At 33.4% G+C, this 15,439-nt stretch overlaps 1 protein-coding gene across 5 annotated transcripts in view; it reads right to left on the minus strand.

Moving 5' to 3' along the window:
* TPR (translocated promoter region, nuclear basket protein) overlaps positions 1-15,439 on the minus strand; it is a 78,568-nt gene that overhangs the window by 53,315 nt on the left and 9,814 nt on the right. For all 5 annotated transcript variants that reach the window (XM_064594233.1, XM_045877349.3, XM_045877350.3 and 2 more), the window contains exons 10-24: positions 14,598-14,738; positions 14,088-14,179; positions 13,632-13,829; positions 11,190-11,297; positions 10,266-10,492; positions 9,471-9,634; positions 8,686-8,819; positions 8,450-8,598; positions 7,100-7,262; positions 5,719-5,853; positions 4,872-5,012; positions 4,003-4,168; positions 2,613-2,779; positions 1,490-1,642; positions 989-1,105 (exon numbers count right to left, since the gene is read on the minus strand). In XM_064594233.1, coding sequence (XP_064450303.1) covers positions 989-1,105; positions 1,490-1,642; positions 2,613-2,779; positions 4,003-4,168; positions 4,872-5,012; positions 5,719-5,853; positions 7,100-7,262; positions 8,450-8,598; positions 8,686-8,819; positions 9,471-9,634; positions 10,266-10,492; positions 11,190-11,297; positions 13,632-13,829; positions 14,088-14,179; positions 14,598-14,738 — 2,255 coding nt within the window. The remainder of the gene's footprint in view (positions 1-988; positions 1,106-1,489; positions 1,643-2,612; positions 2,780-4,002; positions 4,169-4,871; positions 5,013-5,718; positions 5,854-7,099; positions 7,263-8,449; positions 8,599-8,685; positions 8,820-9,470; positions 9,635-10,265; positions 10,493-11,189; positions 11,298-13,631; positions 13,830-14,087; positions 14,180-14,597; positions 14,739-15,439) is intronic.

The following is a 15,439-nucleotide window of genomic DNA, read 5'->3' on the forward strand; positions in this document are numbered from 1 at the left end:
TGTTCCCTCTCTTGCTGTCTCTCTTTCTGTGTCAAATAAGTAAATAAAATCTTAAAAAAAAAAAAAAGGCTAAAAATAGAACTACCCTATGATCCAGCAACTGTACTACTAGGAATTTTCCAAAGGATAAAAAAATACTGATTCGAAGGGACACTTGCACAACCCCAATGTTTACAGCAACATTATCAATAATACCCAAATTATGGAAAAAGCCCAAATGTCCACTGACTGATGAAGGGATAAAGAAGGTGATGTATATATACAATGGAATATTACTCAGCCATAAAAAAGAATGAGATTTCACTATTTGCAATGACGTGGATGGAGCTGCAAAGTATTGTGCTAAGCAAAACAAGTTGGAGAAAAGACAAATACCGTATGATCTCACTCATGCGTGGACTTTAAGGAAAAAAACAAATGAACATGGGGCAAAAGAGAGGCAAACCAAGTAACAGACTCTTAACTATAGAGAACAAACTGAGGGTTACTGGAGGGAAGTTTGGTGGGGGGATAGGTTAAATAGGTGATGGGGATGAAGGAGGGCACTTGTGAAGAGCACAATTTTTAAAGTAATCTTCGTACGTACATGTACTATGTACAAGTAAGCAATAAATGTGACCATTTTGCACCAAAAAAAAAAAAAATGTCACGAAATGGTTATTCATATATCACCCAACTTAAAAATGAGAACATTAATATTAATCTCCTTATACTTGTATTCCTTTCCCATTCTATTTCAGTTTTATTCTCACTCGTATTTTTATATTTTTTCCCCATTTGTGAAGATTGATTTGTAAATGGTTATCGCACTATTTACTTTTAGCCTTCACATACACTTTTCAGCTGATCTTAGACCAAGTTCCACAACAGTGTAAATAACTTTGCATTTCTGTAAGGTTCACCCAAATGTATTAATAATATACTCCAAGAACTGTTCCCTAGGATCAAATCTCATTTCTCAATAACTGGCTACAAGATCAACACTTACCTGTTCCTGACAGTCACGTCTGGCTTGCTGTTCATTACTCAAAGCTGTGCTTGCTCTCTGAAGAGCTTCTTGTACTTCGTTCTGAACGCTGTTGAGTGTTTTCTTTAACTCAGATAACTAAGCCAGAAGAACAACATTAAAACCAGAGTTAACTGCAAACTAATTTTTTGGTAAAGACAGATTTTAAATATCCAACTAGCCCAAAGGGACTTCTTACTAAATTTAAAAGATAACTTGATGTTATCTGCACACACTTTGAAGGTCTATATTCACTATAATACCAGTCAATGCTCGGGCAGAGGCTTCTAAAAAGCAGCACTGAGAACTACTACCATAAAGTAGTCTAAAATCCTCAAAAGAAAACATCTACAGACCTAAAGAGCAGAGTAACACATGAAATTATGGTTAAATTTGTGTTCAATCAGTATCTGCTGAGATATTAATGAGCTATTCAAATCCTTACACACATAAAAGACTGATAAGGTTAATAAACCAATTTACCTGTTGTTCCATGCTCTCTATGGCTTTTCTCTTATCATCCTGAAGTTCCTGTTTTTCCTTCTCTACTTCCATCAACTTCTTTTCCAACTGTGTCTGAAACTCAGCTGACTCTTTTAAACGAACTTCAATATTCTTACGTACTTCTTCTGTGACCTTTACCATCATTCAAATAATAGGATATAAAAATTATATATATTTAAAGTTACACAATTAGTTTCTCTAGGTCTAAACTAAATTTGAAAAGTATTAAAAATTCACATTTGCCTTGTATTAAAAAAAAATCCATCAATGCTAATCAAAGAGTTTAAAAACATTTAAAATCTTAAGCTACCTCTTAACTTGGCTACTAGCCATTTTTCTTTTGAAGTGAAATTTCCAGTTCCCCATTTCTCTCTCAATCCTCATATCCACTTGCTGCCAAATCTGTCCATTCTACCACTGAAAGGTTTTTTCCCCCACATATCTTGATTTTCAGGACGCCAAGCACAAAAGGATCTTTTAAAACTGTGGCCCTAGACTATTGCTATAGTCACTAAAAAAAACTCTATCCTCCAATCTACTACACTTTAATTAAAACAAGTTCTGATTTTAACATGTTGGGAAAAAATCAAAAGCTCTCTAATAATCTAACAGAATATAATTTGACATTCAAAACCTTTCACATTTGGTTCTTGGTACATTTATAATTCTATTTCTCATTATTTCATTTCGCAAAGTCAATACACTAGCCAACCTGTTCTCATCTGAAGTCTTTTTTACTTGGCTGAGGGTTCTTACTATATGGAATTACCTTCTACCTTTGACTATCCAAATGATACTTTTCTTTAAAGACTGAAAAAATGCCATCTCTCTCGTGAAGTCATGCAGGAGATAAATAACCTTACTTCCCTCCCATTCACACCAACATTTGATCTGTACCTTTCTTACAGCAATTATACTCTCCTTTGTTTTATGAATTTTGTGGGTTTTATCTGGCTTATTAGACTTAAGTACTTTTAAGGTGTAAGAGGTAAACACAATGATGTCACTTGAAATCACATTTACTAGAGTGCTTACACACAGCAAGCTCCTAATTAAAAAAAAAAGTTAAGTGCATTCAAATTGAATTTAAAATTGTATATACCTGTTTTTCCTTGTTAAGAGATTCTTCTAAACTAGTAACCATTGCTCGATACTGTTCCACATTACTAGTACTTGTTTTAAGTCTCTCCTTCAAATCATTAACCTGCTCTTCTGCCTGCCTTAGCTGACTCAGAAGATCATCCACATCTTCTTTGTTGGTAGGCTGACCTAAAAGATTTAAGAGCTTCCTTAAAATTAACATTTTAAATGACATTAGAGATGACTATTATCTAACAATTTGTGAAATCAGGATTAAGGCTCAAATGTAGAAGTACTTATCTAAAAAGTATACTTCATCCCATGCTAAATGCCAAAATAAAAACAGGTATTTTGTTAGATATTGTTATTTCTTCTTCAAAATATCAAATATTTGAAATCTGCTATTACAAATATTACAAAGATCTTTAAAGAGAAGAATACTAAATATTTGTACTAAACTGAGGGAGCTACTTGAAGATACTACCAGGTTCTTAATTTATTATTTAAACACTGCTTACTCTAAAACACTAAATCTTAAATCATTCAATTCAATTTTCATCCTAAAATCCATGGGAAAGGAAGAAATTGCATATTGAAAAGGATGTTTTCTTATCATTTATCTGTAAGAAAGCACTATTGACTACTGAAAAACTATATAACCACTATATCTTTATGTATCATATACACATATATACATAAACACATACATACCTATTATATCATTTTTTAAAGGTTACCTGGACTGAAGGCTTTGCATCTGAAATGGTGTATTCATAGAGAAGCATAATGAAACAAATCTTTTACCTAAGGCTATCAGTGAACAATGATTATGACTACTACTCTAAAAGAGACCAAACAAATCAATTATTTCTGTAAGTGCGCAGAGTTGTAACAAGGGAGAGTTGAAAATTCAAGTATTAACTCTCCTCAAAGGAAACATTTTAAAGTATCAATAAATGGTTTCAACAACTTGAAAACTAGAGCATACCTTGGTCAGGTGCCATACAGAAGTATTCTGAATCTTCTGAGTCTGCAAATTTATTAATTTAAGCCTAAAACCAAGCTTTACTATATGAAGAATAAGAAGGGTTTTTTTCTCTTTTGCTATTATCTGCAAAGAATAGGCTATGTATTTACAAGATATGTTATCAGCCTAAAAATGTACTTTACTGGGGCTCCTGGGTGGCTGTCGGTTGGGCATCTCCTTCGGCTCAGGTTATGATCCCAGGGTCCCGGGATGAAGCCCCAAGTCATGCTCCCTGCTCAACAGTCTGCTTCTCCCTCCCCCTCTCCCCCCTGCTCATGCTTGCTTGCTCGCTCTCTAACGTGCTCTCTCTCAAATAAATAAAATCTTAAAAAAAAAAAAAAAAAGGGGAAAAAAGTACTATCAGTCTACTTAATTATTGATTTACCTTTACCAGTTCTCTGTGAGGACTGAGAAGCAAGCTGGACTTCCATATTACTGAGGTGCTGTTTCAATGTACCAATTTCCTTCTGAGCATTTTTTAGTAGTTCTTTTGTGTTAAGATGAAGATTTGTCTCAGTATCCAGCTGTCTCTTTGTATCTAAAAGTTGAACCTAAAAAGAAAAATACATTAATCCTGTGAACACTATCTTTAGGTTCTTAAGTAACTAGAGGTTCACATTATTTTTTTATAATACTTTAAACTCTGACCCAGATAGAGTAACAGAAACCAGATCTGAATAACAGAAACCAGATCTGAAATAACTGGGAAAAAAAAAAAAAAAGTCATCAGTGCATACATGTGACATTACCCTAGGCAGGGTTAAGAATCATCCAAAGAGACTGGAGTGAAGAGTGTCTGGTGTTCATAGAGAGTCAGGAATAATGCCCAGCAGCCAGACTGAAAACACAATTCACTGGACACTGGGACTGAAAACACTTATAATTCACTGGACACTGGGATTAGTATTCAGGAAGATCTCACCTTAATAGTGGGGAATAATTATAGACTGAGCATTGTTTTGGGAAACTAATAAATCATAAAAAGCAAGAGAATCAAACTATTTTCAATTATTGCATCCTAGAACAAAACCCAGGATTTACAAGAATATAAAAATATCTAGCACCTAATAGGATAAAATTCACAATGTATGGCACCCAACCAAAAATTACTAGGCACACAAAGAGGCAAGAAAAACTTAACAGCTTGAAAGAAGTCTCTTCAAAACCATGTTTCAATAGGAGATGGCGGTGTATCTACATACCAGCTTCATTTCTGGAAATAAACAATTTACAGAAATTCATAATACGACTCACATCTAGATTTCTAGTAAGTGTATGCCTTTGTTCCACCTCATTTTCCAGCTTCTTCTTTAGATGAGATATCTCATGTTCCAGTTTTTCAATCTGGTTATTAAGCCTTTGTTTGGTTTCTGTTTCAGATCGCTCTAATATTCCCTAAGGTAAAAAAAGATTTTTGGTTATGCTTAAGAAAAAAGTTAAAAAAGCAATACAAAGAAAATTAAAGGCTACAGAGGATTACAGGATTACAACCTATTTCTTAAAGAAGTTAAAATCTAGAATATTTACCAAGAATCTTTTGACATTTTTCATATTACAATATTTATTTAGGGGTCCTGGGTGGTTCAGTCAGTTAAGCATCTGCCTTCGGCTCAGGTCATGATCCCAGAGTCCTGGGATTGAGCCCTGCATTGGACTCCCTGCTCAGCAGGAAGTCTGCTTCTCCCTCTGCTCCTCACCCTGCTCTTGTGCTCCCTGCTCCCCCTCTCTCTCTCAAATAAATAAAATCTTTAAAAATATATATCTATTTAATAAAGAAAAAAGAAACATATTACAAGAGTCATTCAAATTTCCTGAAATTTTAAAAGAATTAATCTTATAAACAATTAAACTGCACAGGACTCTGTAAATATAGATCTGAGGATGAAAACTGCCAAATGCACAGTTTCAATCATTTCTGTTTCAAGGTTTTATTCAGAATATTGACATGTCCTAAAATAAACCTCAAAACTCAATTATCATCATTATGTGTGACAAAAGTGACAGAAAAATTTTCTAATTAAGAACCCAAGAGGATACAATGTTAAAACTACTTAAATTTAACTTCGAAAATTTTTTTCTATGGGTGTTTTTGTCTGTTTACCTGAATTGTCTGCAGATTAGTCAGCAGCAAGTTTTGCCCTCTTTGTTCAGCTAATAAAGACTCTCTCTGCTGAGAAAGACGGACTTCTGACAATTTAAGCATTTCCTTTTCCTTTTTCAAGTTTTCTGCTCTTACCTTGAGGCAAATACAAATAAAAGAAAAAAATGCTGCAAACTAATGTGTCAAATGCAGTAACACCATTATAAAATTAAAATGACATTTAATTACTATGTATTTCTTAATGCTAATTAGAGATGAGGACATCATTATATAAGGATTTAGAACTCTTTGAAGTTTCATGTGTTGAAATATGAAGCGAAAGTTATTAGGAATATCAACAGATCAAAGGAAAAAATCTTGCAATTACCACATTTATGATTTCTCTGCTCTTAACAAATCAGATTTTAGAACAAGCAAAAAAAAAAAAAATCTAAAACATCAGAGTAAAAGAAACAAAACTGCAAAATTTTGCTATAGTCACACCTACATACTACTAAATTACCGAAGTTTTAGAATCCAAACTTGGTTTCTAAGTATCTGAGAGTGCCGAATGATTTATCTCAGCTTTTTTTTTTCCTCATAAAGAGTACAATTTGATCCTCAGATTTGGGAGGCTGCTCTGAAAATCAATATCCTCAAAGTATTCACATTTACATAATATATCATAAATAAGCAATCATAAAACTTACTCCACCAGTTTGAAAAAGTGATGCCTCCATTCCCCACAAATGTGTGAGTACGTAACAATGAAAGAATGTAGCCAAAAGAATAAGAACACCTAAGTTTAAGTCCCAACCAACCAGATCTTTCATGACTATCCTAAACAGGACACTTAACTTTTGAGTGTTTCTCCAAGGTAAAATGGGGGACAACCGCACCTTGTTCACAAGTAATGATCAAAAAGTTGTGGGTAACTTTATAAAAAAGTAAAACATTATATAAAATTCATTAAGAATCCGGTATTTAATTGAAAGTACTGTCAATTTCTAACAGGCATTTGTATTCATGTTGAAATTCAGAAATATAATTTAATGCTAAACTTTTATACTGTCTTTTATCAGAAATGAGCAAGAATGAATGAAATATCCATTTGTCTTTGTTGTAACTGGAGAAACAGTGACTTACAAATTTAATATGAAATGGAAGACTTGTAAGGAAATCTTAATCCAAAAAAACCAAACTTTTCCCAGGTTAGTTTGGACAGAAACAACCACTGGATTGATGCACAACTGGATATTTGGAAACTATGTAATAAGGACTTCAAATCCACAAACCTCTCAAACATCTGTATCATGTCAACCAGTAAAATCAAAGTAATAACTAAAAAACAAATGTCAAATGCAATTTATAATGCAAGTCAGAGGAGGGAAATTGGTCTCACTTCCGCAACAGCTAGCTTTTCATTTGCTCCTCTCAAATCCTGCGTCATTGTATTGATGATCTGTTCCTGCTTTTGAGTTGTTGCAGTGAGTTTCTGATTTCTCTCATGTAGGGATGTGATTTCTCGACGATATCCTTCAACATTATCTTGTAACATTTCATAACTTACGAGAGAAAAATAATTCTATAAGCAACTGAAATACTATATCCTAGGTCAGTGCCTTAAGGAACTTCACAACAGCTTAATTTCACATGAATAATAATATGAGGGGCGCCTGTGTGGCTCAGTCTGTTAAGCGTCTGCCTTCGGCTCAGGTCATGATCCCAGGGTCCTGGGATTGAGCCCCGCATAGGGCTCCCTCCTCAGCAGGGAGTCTGCTTCTCCCTCCATTCATGCTTGGTCTCTCACTTTCTCTAATAAATAAAATCTTTGAAGAAAAAATTTCAAAAAACCAATGTGAAAAAAGTAGTTTGTATAATAATGTAAAATCTTCAACTCCAAATTTAATAGTTAAATTTAAATTCTAAATAAGCTTTAAATTCTACTTTCATGTTGAATTAACTTTTTAAGCTAGTTCATTTATAAGAACTTTAATCACATTCAAAACAATGCCAATATAATGTTGATATATCAAACATCCACCATGATACGGTATGCAATTTAAGGTATTTATGCATGGTTAGAGAGGGAGTTTTGCAGATCCTTTAGCCTCTATAATTCTTCCTAATTTCTTACGTGCTTGAAAGCTTACAGAATGGTTGGCTACAGCTATCAGCATGGGAAAAAAAAAAGTGCTTTTACCTGGGGTATCAAATTGTTGGACTGTATGGAGGAAAACTACCTGCCATATCCTGATAAAAACACAGTTTTTTATCATGTAGTATACACAGGAATAAATTTTGTCCTAACCCGCTAAACTAATAACTATAAAATGAGATTTACTGTTATTCCTTTATAAATGACCAAGAAAGTGAATTTTCCCAAAATAATCTAGCACTTGCTTCTCTTCTAGAGAAGGCTGAATGAAATTTGTTCATATACCTCTCATTCTCTGATGCATTTATAAATAATTAAGTCCTACAGAAACAACACATCCTTCAATCTCAGGAAGGAAAAGTAGCAACATTCCTCACATCAACTTCAACTTTCTAAATAAATATCTGGACTCCTTAGGAATGCCCAAGAGAATCATAAACCAATATTAAGAAAATGAACCCCCACAGCTTCTCACCCTAGAGTATGGTCCACAAATAAGTAACACTCTTGCAAATTAATCCTTGAATTTGATTCATTTGAATACTGAAGTTTAGACTATTTAGACTATTAATTTTTGAACAACAGAAAATTTACCGTTTAGAAGCAAAGTCTAGTTGTGTAGAAATTTTGGTGTTTTGTGATCGCAAGTCTGTAATTTGATCCTGAAGTTTCTCAAGCTGCTCATTTTGTATTTTTTCATTATCTGCCTTTTCTTTTTTGTAATTCTCAAAAATTTCCTGCAACTGAATATTGGAGAAATTATTAAAAGATGACAACCTGTGTTCTCAAAGAACCTAACCCAAGATAAAGGTGTAATGATGTGGTTTCACCTGTTTAAGGGCAGCCCTGGCTTCTATGGCCTCTGCAGACTCAATTACAGGTACTGGAGCAGGAGTGGAAGCAGTCTGGGATGTACTTGAACGTTTTGGAGTTGATGCAAGAGAAATATCATCTAAGCTTGAAGCTTCAGAAATGTAAGAAGAATGATATAACATTTCTTATTACAAGTATCACTACCAAAATAAACAAGTTAGACTTACTTAAATGAAATGATAAGATTATAGAGATTATGAGAGAAGAAATCTACTAAATAACCTATTAAAATTATTTTTGGTTTTTGGTTAGAGACAATATTTGCAGATGAAATGTTAAAACAAAACTTAACTAAAAGGTCATGGAGATATAATGTACAGCATGGGAGTATGATCAGTGATACTGTGATAACTCTGTATGGTGACAGAGGGCAACCAGACTTATCGTGGGAGTCATTTCATATTGTATGGAAATGTCAAACCGTCATGAGGCACACCCGAAACTAATAGCATATTGCATGTCAATTATACTTAAAAATACATAAACACAGTAATTCATGGACTCAAAGATACACATTTTTCAACAATGGCCAGCATTTCTTCTTTCTTAGTCATTCCTAAATAACTATATGTTTTAGACTTGGTGATGTTATGATCAATCATATATGGTAGTTAAATCTGTAGTTACCATTCAGTGGAGTGGACAGTGCTTATGATGTTGCAAAATCTACTCTACAATATACATTTAAAAAATATTTCCCAAAATTACTTAAAATTTTTTAGGATAATATATAAAAACCTACCTTGTAAAGGAATGGCAACTCCTGTTGTTTGTGACAACAAAATGCGGTACATGTCACGCTGACGAACTATGGAATCAACAAGCTGCATTTGATGTTGTCGTGACTCACGGAGTTGTTCTAATTCAGTGAGGGCATTCTCAAGTTTTAGCTGAAGCTCAGCAATTCTGCAGAAAAAGAAATAAGTCTATTGCACATGACTGAGACTGAGAGGCAGTTATAATTTCAAACTATAAACTAATAAACATTTTACCACCTATCATATTAAGCATATTTTTGTCTTTCTTATCCTTTCTTTCTTCTGCTGGCATTTTAAGAACCACTTTTAAAATCTTCACCATACAGGACTCAGGTACTTACCAAAGTCATCTGAAAAATCTATTTGCAAAAATCAAACCAGTTCCACTCAGTCCAAACCCCAGTCTCACTTTTATAGCCATTGCTCTTTCTCTAGCACCAAACACTTTTTTGGAAAAATTTCGTTACTCTGCTTGAGTAATTCTACATTATCTTCTCCCCAAAGTCTGGTCTGTTCCCTTAAACCCAGGCTAGGTCCTCATCTCTACACTCCCAATGATAGGCTTCTATCCATTACAGCACTAATCACATGAACTAAAATTATCTACTTATCTATTTTATTCTTACGATCAATCTCATTCATAAATTGAGATCCCAGAGAGTAAAAATGTTTTTTTTGTATTGTCGCTCAATTTTTTTTAAGTATACAGCACGATTAGGGACACATAAGAAATTTTCAATAAACATTTGCTAAGCAAACCAAGGTAGTCAATTGCTTACTTGGATGAAGTTGTTTCTTGTTCCTCTCTTTCTCTGGTTTCCCCAAGTTCTCTAAGGGCCACTAAGAGACGTTGATTTTGCTGCTGCAGTTCTTCAATATTTCTATAAGATACTAGATGCTGTGATATTACTTCAGATGAACTACTTATATCAGCAGAGCTTACTTCCTCATCACGAATTACATGATTACCCCTTGCTTCTTCAAGTTCCATTAAAAGCACTCTAATCTAAAAACAAAGTTTTAGTTTGTTACCAAATAGTATTGACTTTGACTCTGGAAATGTTTAGAATAGAAATCTGCAAAATTTTTCATAAAGTATTACTTTATGAACACCATCAGTTAGTATTAAATTATTTTAAAAATATTAAGATTATTGTTCTAGATACTAACACCTAAAAAAATTTTAATGGGAAAAATTATTTTTCATTTCTATATTATCTTATTTATCCTTGAATTATTCCATTTATTACAACCAGTAGTTACAATCTGAAAATTTATCAAACACTTAAAAAAAAAAAAAAAAAAGGAAGGGCTACAAAAAAGCAAAAAACAATGACTAGGCTACAATTCTGCTAGAGTCGTATTCCTAACCGATGAGAATTTCATATGCAGTAGTTCTTTTTTTTTTTTTTTTAAAGATTTTATTTATTTATTTGACAGAGAGAGAGACACACAGCAAGAGAGGGAACACAAGCAGGGGGAGTGCGAGAGGGAGAAGGCTTCCCGCGGAGCAGGGAGCCCGATGCGGGGCTCGATCCCAGGACCTGGAATCATGACCTGAGCCAAAGGCAGACGCTTAACGACTGAGCCACCCAGGGGCCCCCATATGCAGTAGTTCTATCTTAGATACCTGCAAACAGATTTAAACATTATTGGGCAGTCTGTTTAGAAAAAAAATAGGAAAAGAAACAAAAAATTCTAACCTGTTGTGAAAGATCTTTTATTTGTATTTCCATCCTTTGATTGTCTCTTTCAAGCACAGATGAATGTTTGTTAGCTTTATCAGTGTCCTCCTGTAATCGCTGAATCTCCTTTAAAATGTAAATTAAAGTGAAAATTCTGCATGCCCTTCTAAGATCTATACAAATGAAGCAGTTATATGAATAACAAAAATATACAGTGCTCAAATACCACAGTCAACTGATAAACTAAAAACATTCTATTTATGATATAGTAGTTATTAAAGAGTAATTCTCTACAAACATGAACACATATATTTCTTAATATCTCAAGTACTGCTCATCATGTTTATCACTATGTGCAAACAGTGGAGAATCTGCCACTTCCCTCCCAATTAACTGTAAACTACAATCTTACAGCCATACCAAATTAATACTGTGTATCAAATGATGTCACAGACATACTCTCAAAAGCTGTGTTAAGAGGAAAATAAAGGACTATATACAATGCCAATCATTTCTACTCTACTTAAAGAGAAATAAAGATCAAACGAAGTAAAGAATGTTGAATAAGACTTGCTTGTATAAAAAAGGCATCAGGAATTACTTCTAAAGCAGCAGCCAATGGTACGAGGCTGTTAAAAAGACACATTATATGCAGTGCTTTGTTACTAAGTTCTGCATCCTAGTATCACTAAGGATTTAGGGGCACAGTTTTAAGAAGCCTGATAAAAAGCACAAAATATGTTTGAAATCTTATGTTTTATTTCAAATTCATACAAATTTTCCTTCTTAATGAGCTGCTTTTACATTATAATGTCTTAAATACTATCCAAGTGAAACATGGCTCATATTTATGCTGGTGTTTCAAGTACCTGAGTACATTGCCCTAAAGGTATGTATACGCTAATTTCAGTAGAAACAAGTATGTGACACAATGAAGGAGGCAAATATTCATGAGAGATGGCAATTATACAAATCTGCTGAGTTCAAAATGGGATTCACTAAACTGCTAAGGAAGAAATAACTTGGTTATAAGACTCTAAGTATCTAACAAATGAACATCAAAGAACCTAGACTGGAGGACACATGATGTATGTTATGGACAGAAGATTCTGTTATAAAGAAGATACAGAAATTATCTTTAAATTCTTTGCTAGTTTTGAAAAAAGTATGTAAGGGATTTTTATTATTATACCCTACATTAGTGAAAAAGGAACAAACAGGTTTTTTCCAGAATGAACATATGCTATTATTTGAGCCTGAAAGCCCTTGTACCTCACTATTCTCTTCAGACAATAAGCTCCAGGAAGAACACTCTCAACACTGAGAAACTTGAGAAGATCTAATTATACTCAAGGGACTTCTTTTCAAACCACGGGGGGAGGGAGGGGTGTGGATATTAAAAAGCTGACAGTCTGTTAGATGTCATATGACTCAGGAGAAAAAGACCGTTAGATATACCCAGATTTAAACTGACATCTAAATTGTAATACCAACAGCAACAAAATTTTAAGTTTGAATTAAGGATACAACTTATTTATACTATTTTTTCCCAGGGGAAAAAAATTTATCAGTTTAGGACAGCAGATACAAAAGGTTAGTGAATTTCCTCAATAAAATTTGTTTAATAAATCTTGAGTTCTTCTCAGTATTAAGCTGTACCCTAAAACCAAAATTATGTCAATATATTCTTTTTTAATTATTATCTAGTAAAAAGGAATCTTAAAAGGTATTTATGAATTTCTTTGGTACTTCAAATTTACAAAGGAAGAGTAACAAAACAATGTATACAAAAGTTTGCCAAGTTGTAAAATGTTATAAAAAAGGAGTTCTTCCCTATGGGCAAGCATTACCACTTCTAGACAGAGTATCAGAACTGTCTGACAAAGAATGACTATGACAAATTTACAAGAGTTCTATTACAAAGACAGATTATTATTTTAATTTCAAGAGTAGCCCAAGGAGATTTGGCTATTCATCATCCACTACAGATTCCTACAGAAAACATCTCTAATGTCTTAAAAAAAAATAGAAGAGGCTCCCATAATTTTAGCTGAATAAGAACATTTCATGATTATAGGAGTTTAATAATGTAGAATTACCCTATCACTGAAAAGCATAATTAGCTTTTTCTGACTCAAATACTTTATTTTTTTAAGAGACAGAGAAGAGAGAGAGACAGAGAGGGTGAGAGAGAGAGGGAGAGTGAGCACGCACAAGCAGGGGGAGGGAAAGAGGGAGAAAGAGAATCTTAAGCAGGCTCCACACCAGATGGAGCCCGATGCAGGACTCGATCTCACAACTCTGAGACCATGACCTCAGATAAAATCAAGAGTTTGGACGCTTAACTAACTGAGCCACCCAGGCGCCCCATTAAATACCTTAATTCTAAGAAAGAATTACCTCTTAAATCATTCCTCATATATATTTTTCCCACAGTTAAAATTTAAGAATGGAACCAACCTTCATAGCTTGTTCAAGCTTCACAGATAAACTTGCCACAGCTTTCTGTGCACGTTCATACTCCTCACGCTGGCGTTTCAAAATTGGTGCTTTGGCTTCAACTTCTTTCACTATTTCATCTAGATACTTATTAATTCTTTTATTCTCTAGTTTCTCCAAAAGCAACTGATCCTGAGTTTCCACATAAGCATTATACAGCTGAAAGGAGAAAAAGGGTTGTTTCAAATCTAAGCATAATAACAGAAAAATATAATCAATCTAGCTTCATAATAAATATGCATTAGCACTTACATAAAATGGAAATGTTTCCTACATGTTGCAAGAATCAGGAACCAAGAAAGCTTTTCTTAGAATGATCCATTACGTATTAGATGATTTTAAGAATAATTTTCCTGAGCATTAAATTTCAGCAAATTTCCTTTTGAAGGAGAAAGTAAGATTTAATACCATTCTTACCTCAGTTAATTTCATGCCGGGTTTCACTATCTTAGCTACAGCTGCTGCAGTAGGAGACATAGCTGCAAGCTCTTCTTCAGATAATATGGCTCCTGTGCCAACACACAGAAATCTAGTGTATTTCTGTAATATTTCACACTAAAGGCAGCAATTATTTTTTCCAAGACGAGTAAATGTGACACCTACTAAATATTATATATAAATTCCTATGCAGATTTTAAAATATGACATCAAATTGTCACATAACATAATCCAATTCTAAAAACCATGCAGTAAGAACTGTTAAAAATGTTCTGGAAATTGACACACAATTATGTGTGATCAAATGGTACTTATATTTGACAATATAATAAAGATATGAATAGGTATTAATTTTATACTAAAAAAACTTGATGGAGTTTCCTACATCACAACAAGATAGACAAATACTATTAGTGGAAATTAGTGAGAACTATACAGGAAGTCCTAATATTTCATTCAAGTCATTAATAAGCATCTATTAATCCATACCTTTACGTTTTGTGGCAGAAAGCAGGTCATTTGCATTCTCTAATTCCTTCTCCAGTTTTCCTATTTTCTCAAGCATTTCTTTTTCCATTTGATCTTTAGATTCCTCCACTTCTAAAAGATGATCTTGTATTGCTTTATTGGCTAAAAACATTTTTAAAGACAGAATATCCAAACATACAATTAAAATCTTGGAGTTTATAAAATGTAACAGCATAGTCATTATTTTTCCCTTCAGCAGACATTAAATTCTAGACAGGCTATGGTTGCCAGTTATCCTCTGAAAGCTCTTGCTCTACTTTTAATTCCTGAATGTCCTGGCCTGCTGAATCTACTTCTCCTTTTGATGTCTCATCCGTGGGGAAAATAAGGGAACTCAAAGTAAAAAAGTGGCTCTGAGTATCTCCTTGGTTTTATTCTGATCTTTAGTCTAGAACACAGAAAATAACTAGAAAAGATCATATAAACAACTTATATTACACTAGCAAAAAAAACCCAAAAACCAAAACCAAAAACTTGCATTTAAAAAGAATACATGAAAATCAGACTTTAAAATATACAGTTTTTAACCTAAAAAGTGAGGCTTATTTATGGATTAAGAGAATACCCAAACTATAAACCCTTATGTACTTATCAAAGAAAAATTTCCTGTTAGAAACCAGACTGTATATACTATTTAAGATGAAAAAAATCAGAAAAACAGTAGCTTACTGTATTTTCAAATATCTTATCTGTTGAAAATATAATTCAGAGTTTCTTATTCCAAGATTCTTTCTTCTATACCAAATTTTGTCTCTAATAAGATTAATCTAACTTCTAAATCCAATAATCTACACAAAGGTAAA

The sequence above is a fragment of the Mirounga angustirostris genome, unplaced genomic scaffold (assembly GCF_029215605.1).
Source record: "Mirounga angustirostris isolate CCGP_5_RB_7025 unplaced genomic scaffold, mMirAng1.0.hap1 SCAF_6, whole genome shotgun sequence".
Lineage (NCBI taxonomy): Eukaryota > Metazoa > Chordata > Mammalia > Carnivora > Phocidae > Mirounga > Mirounga angustirostris.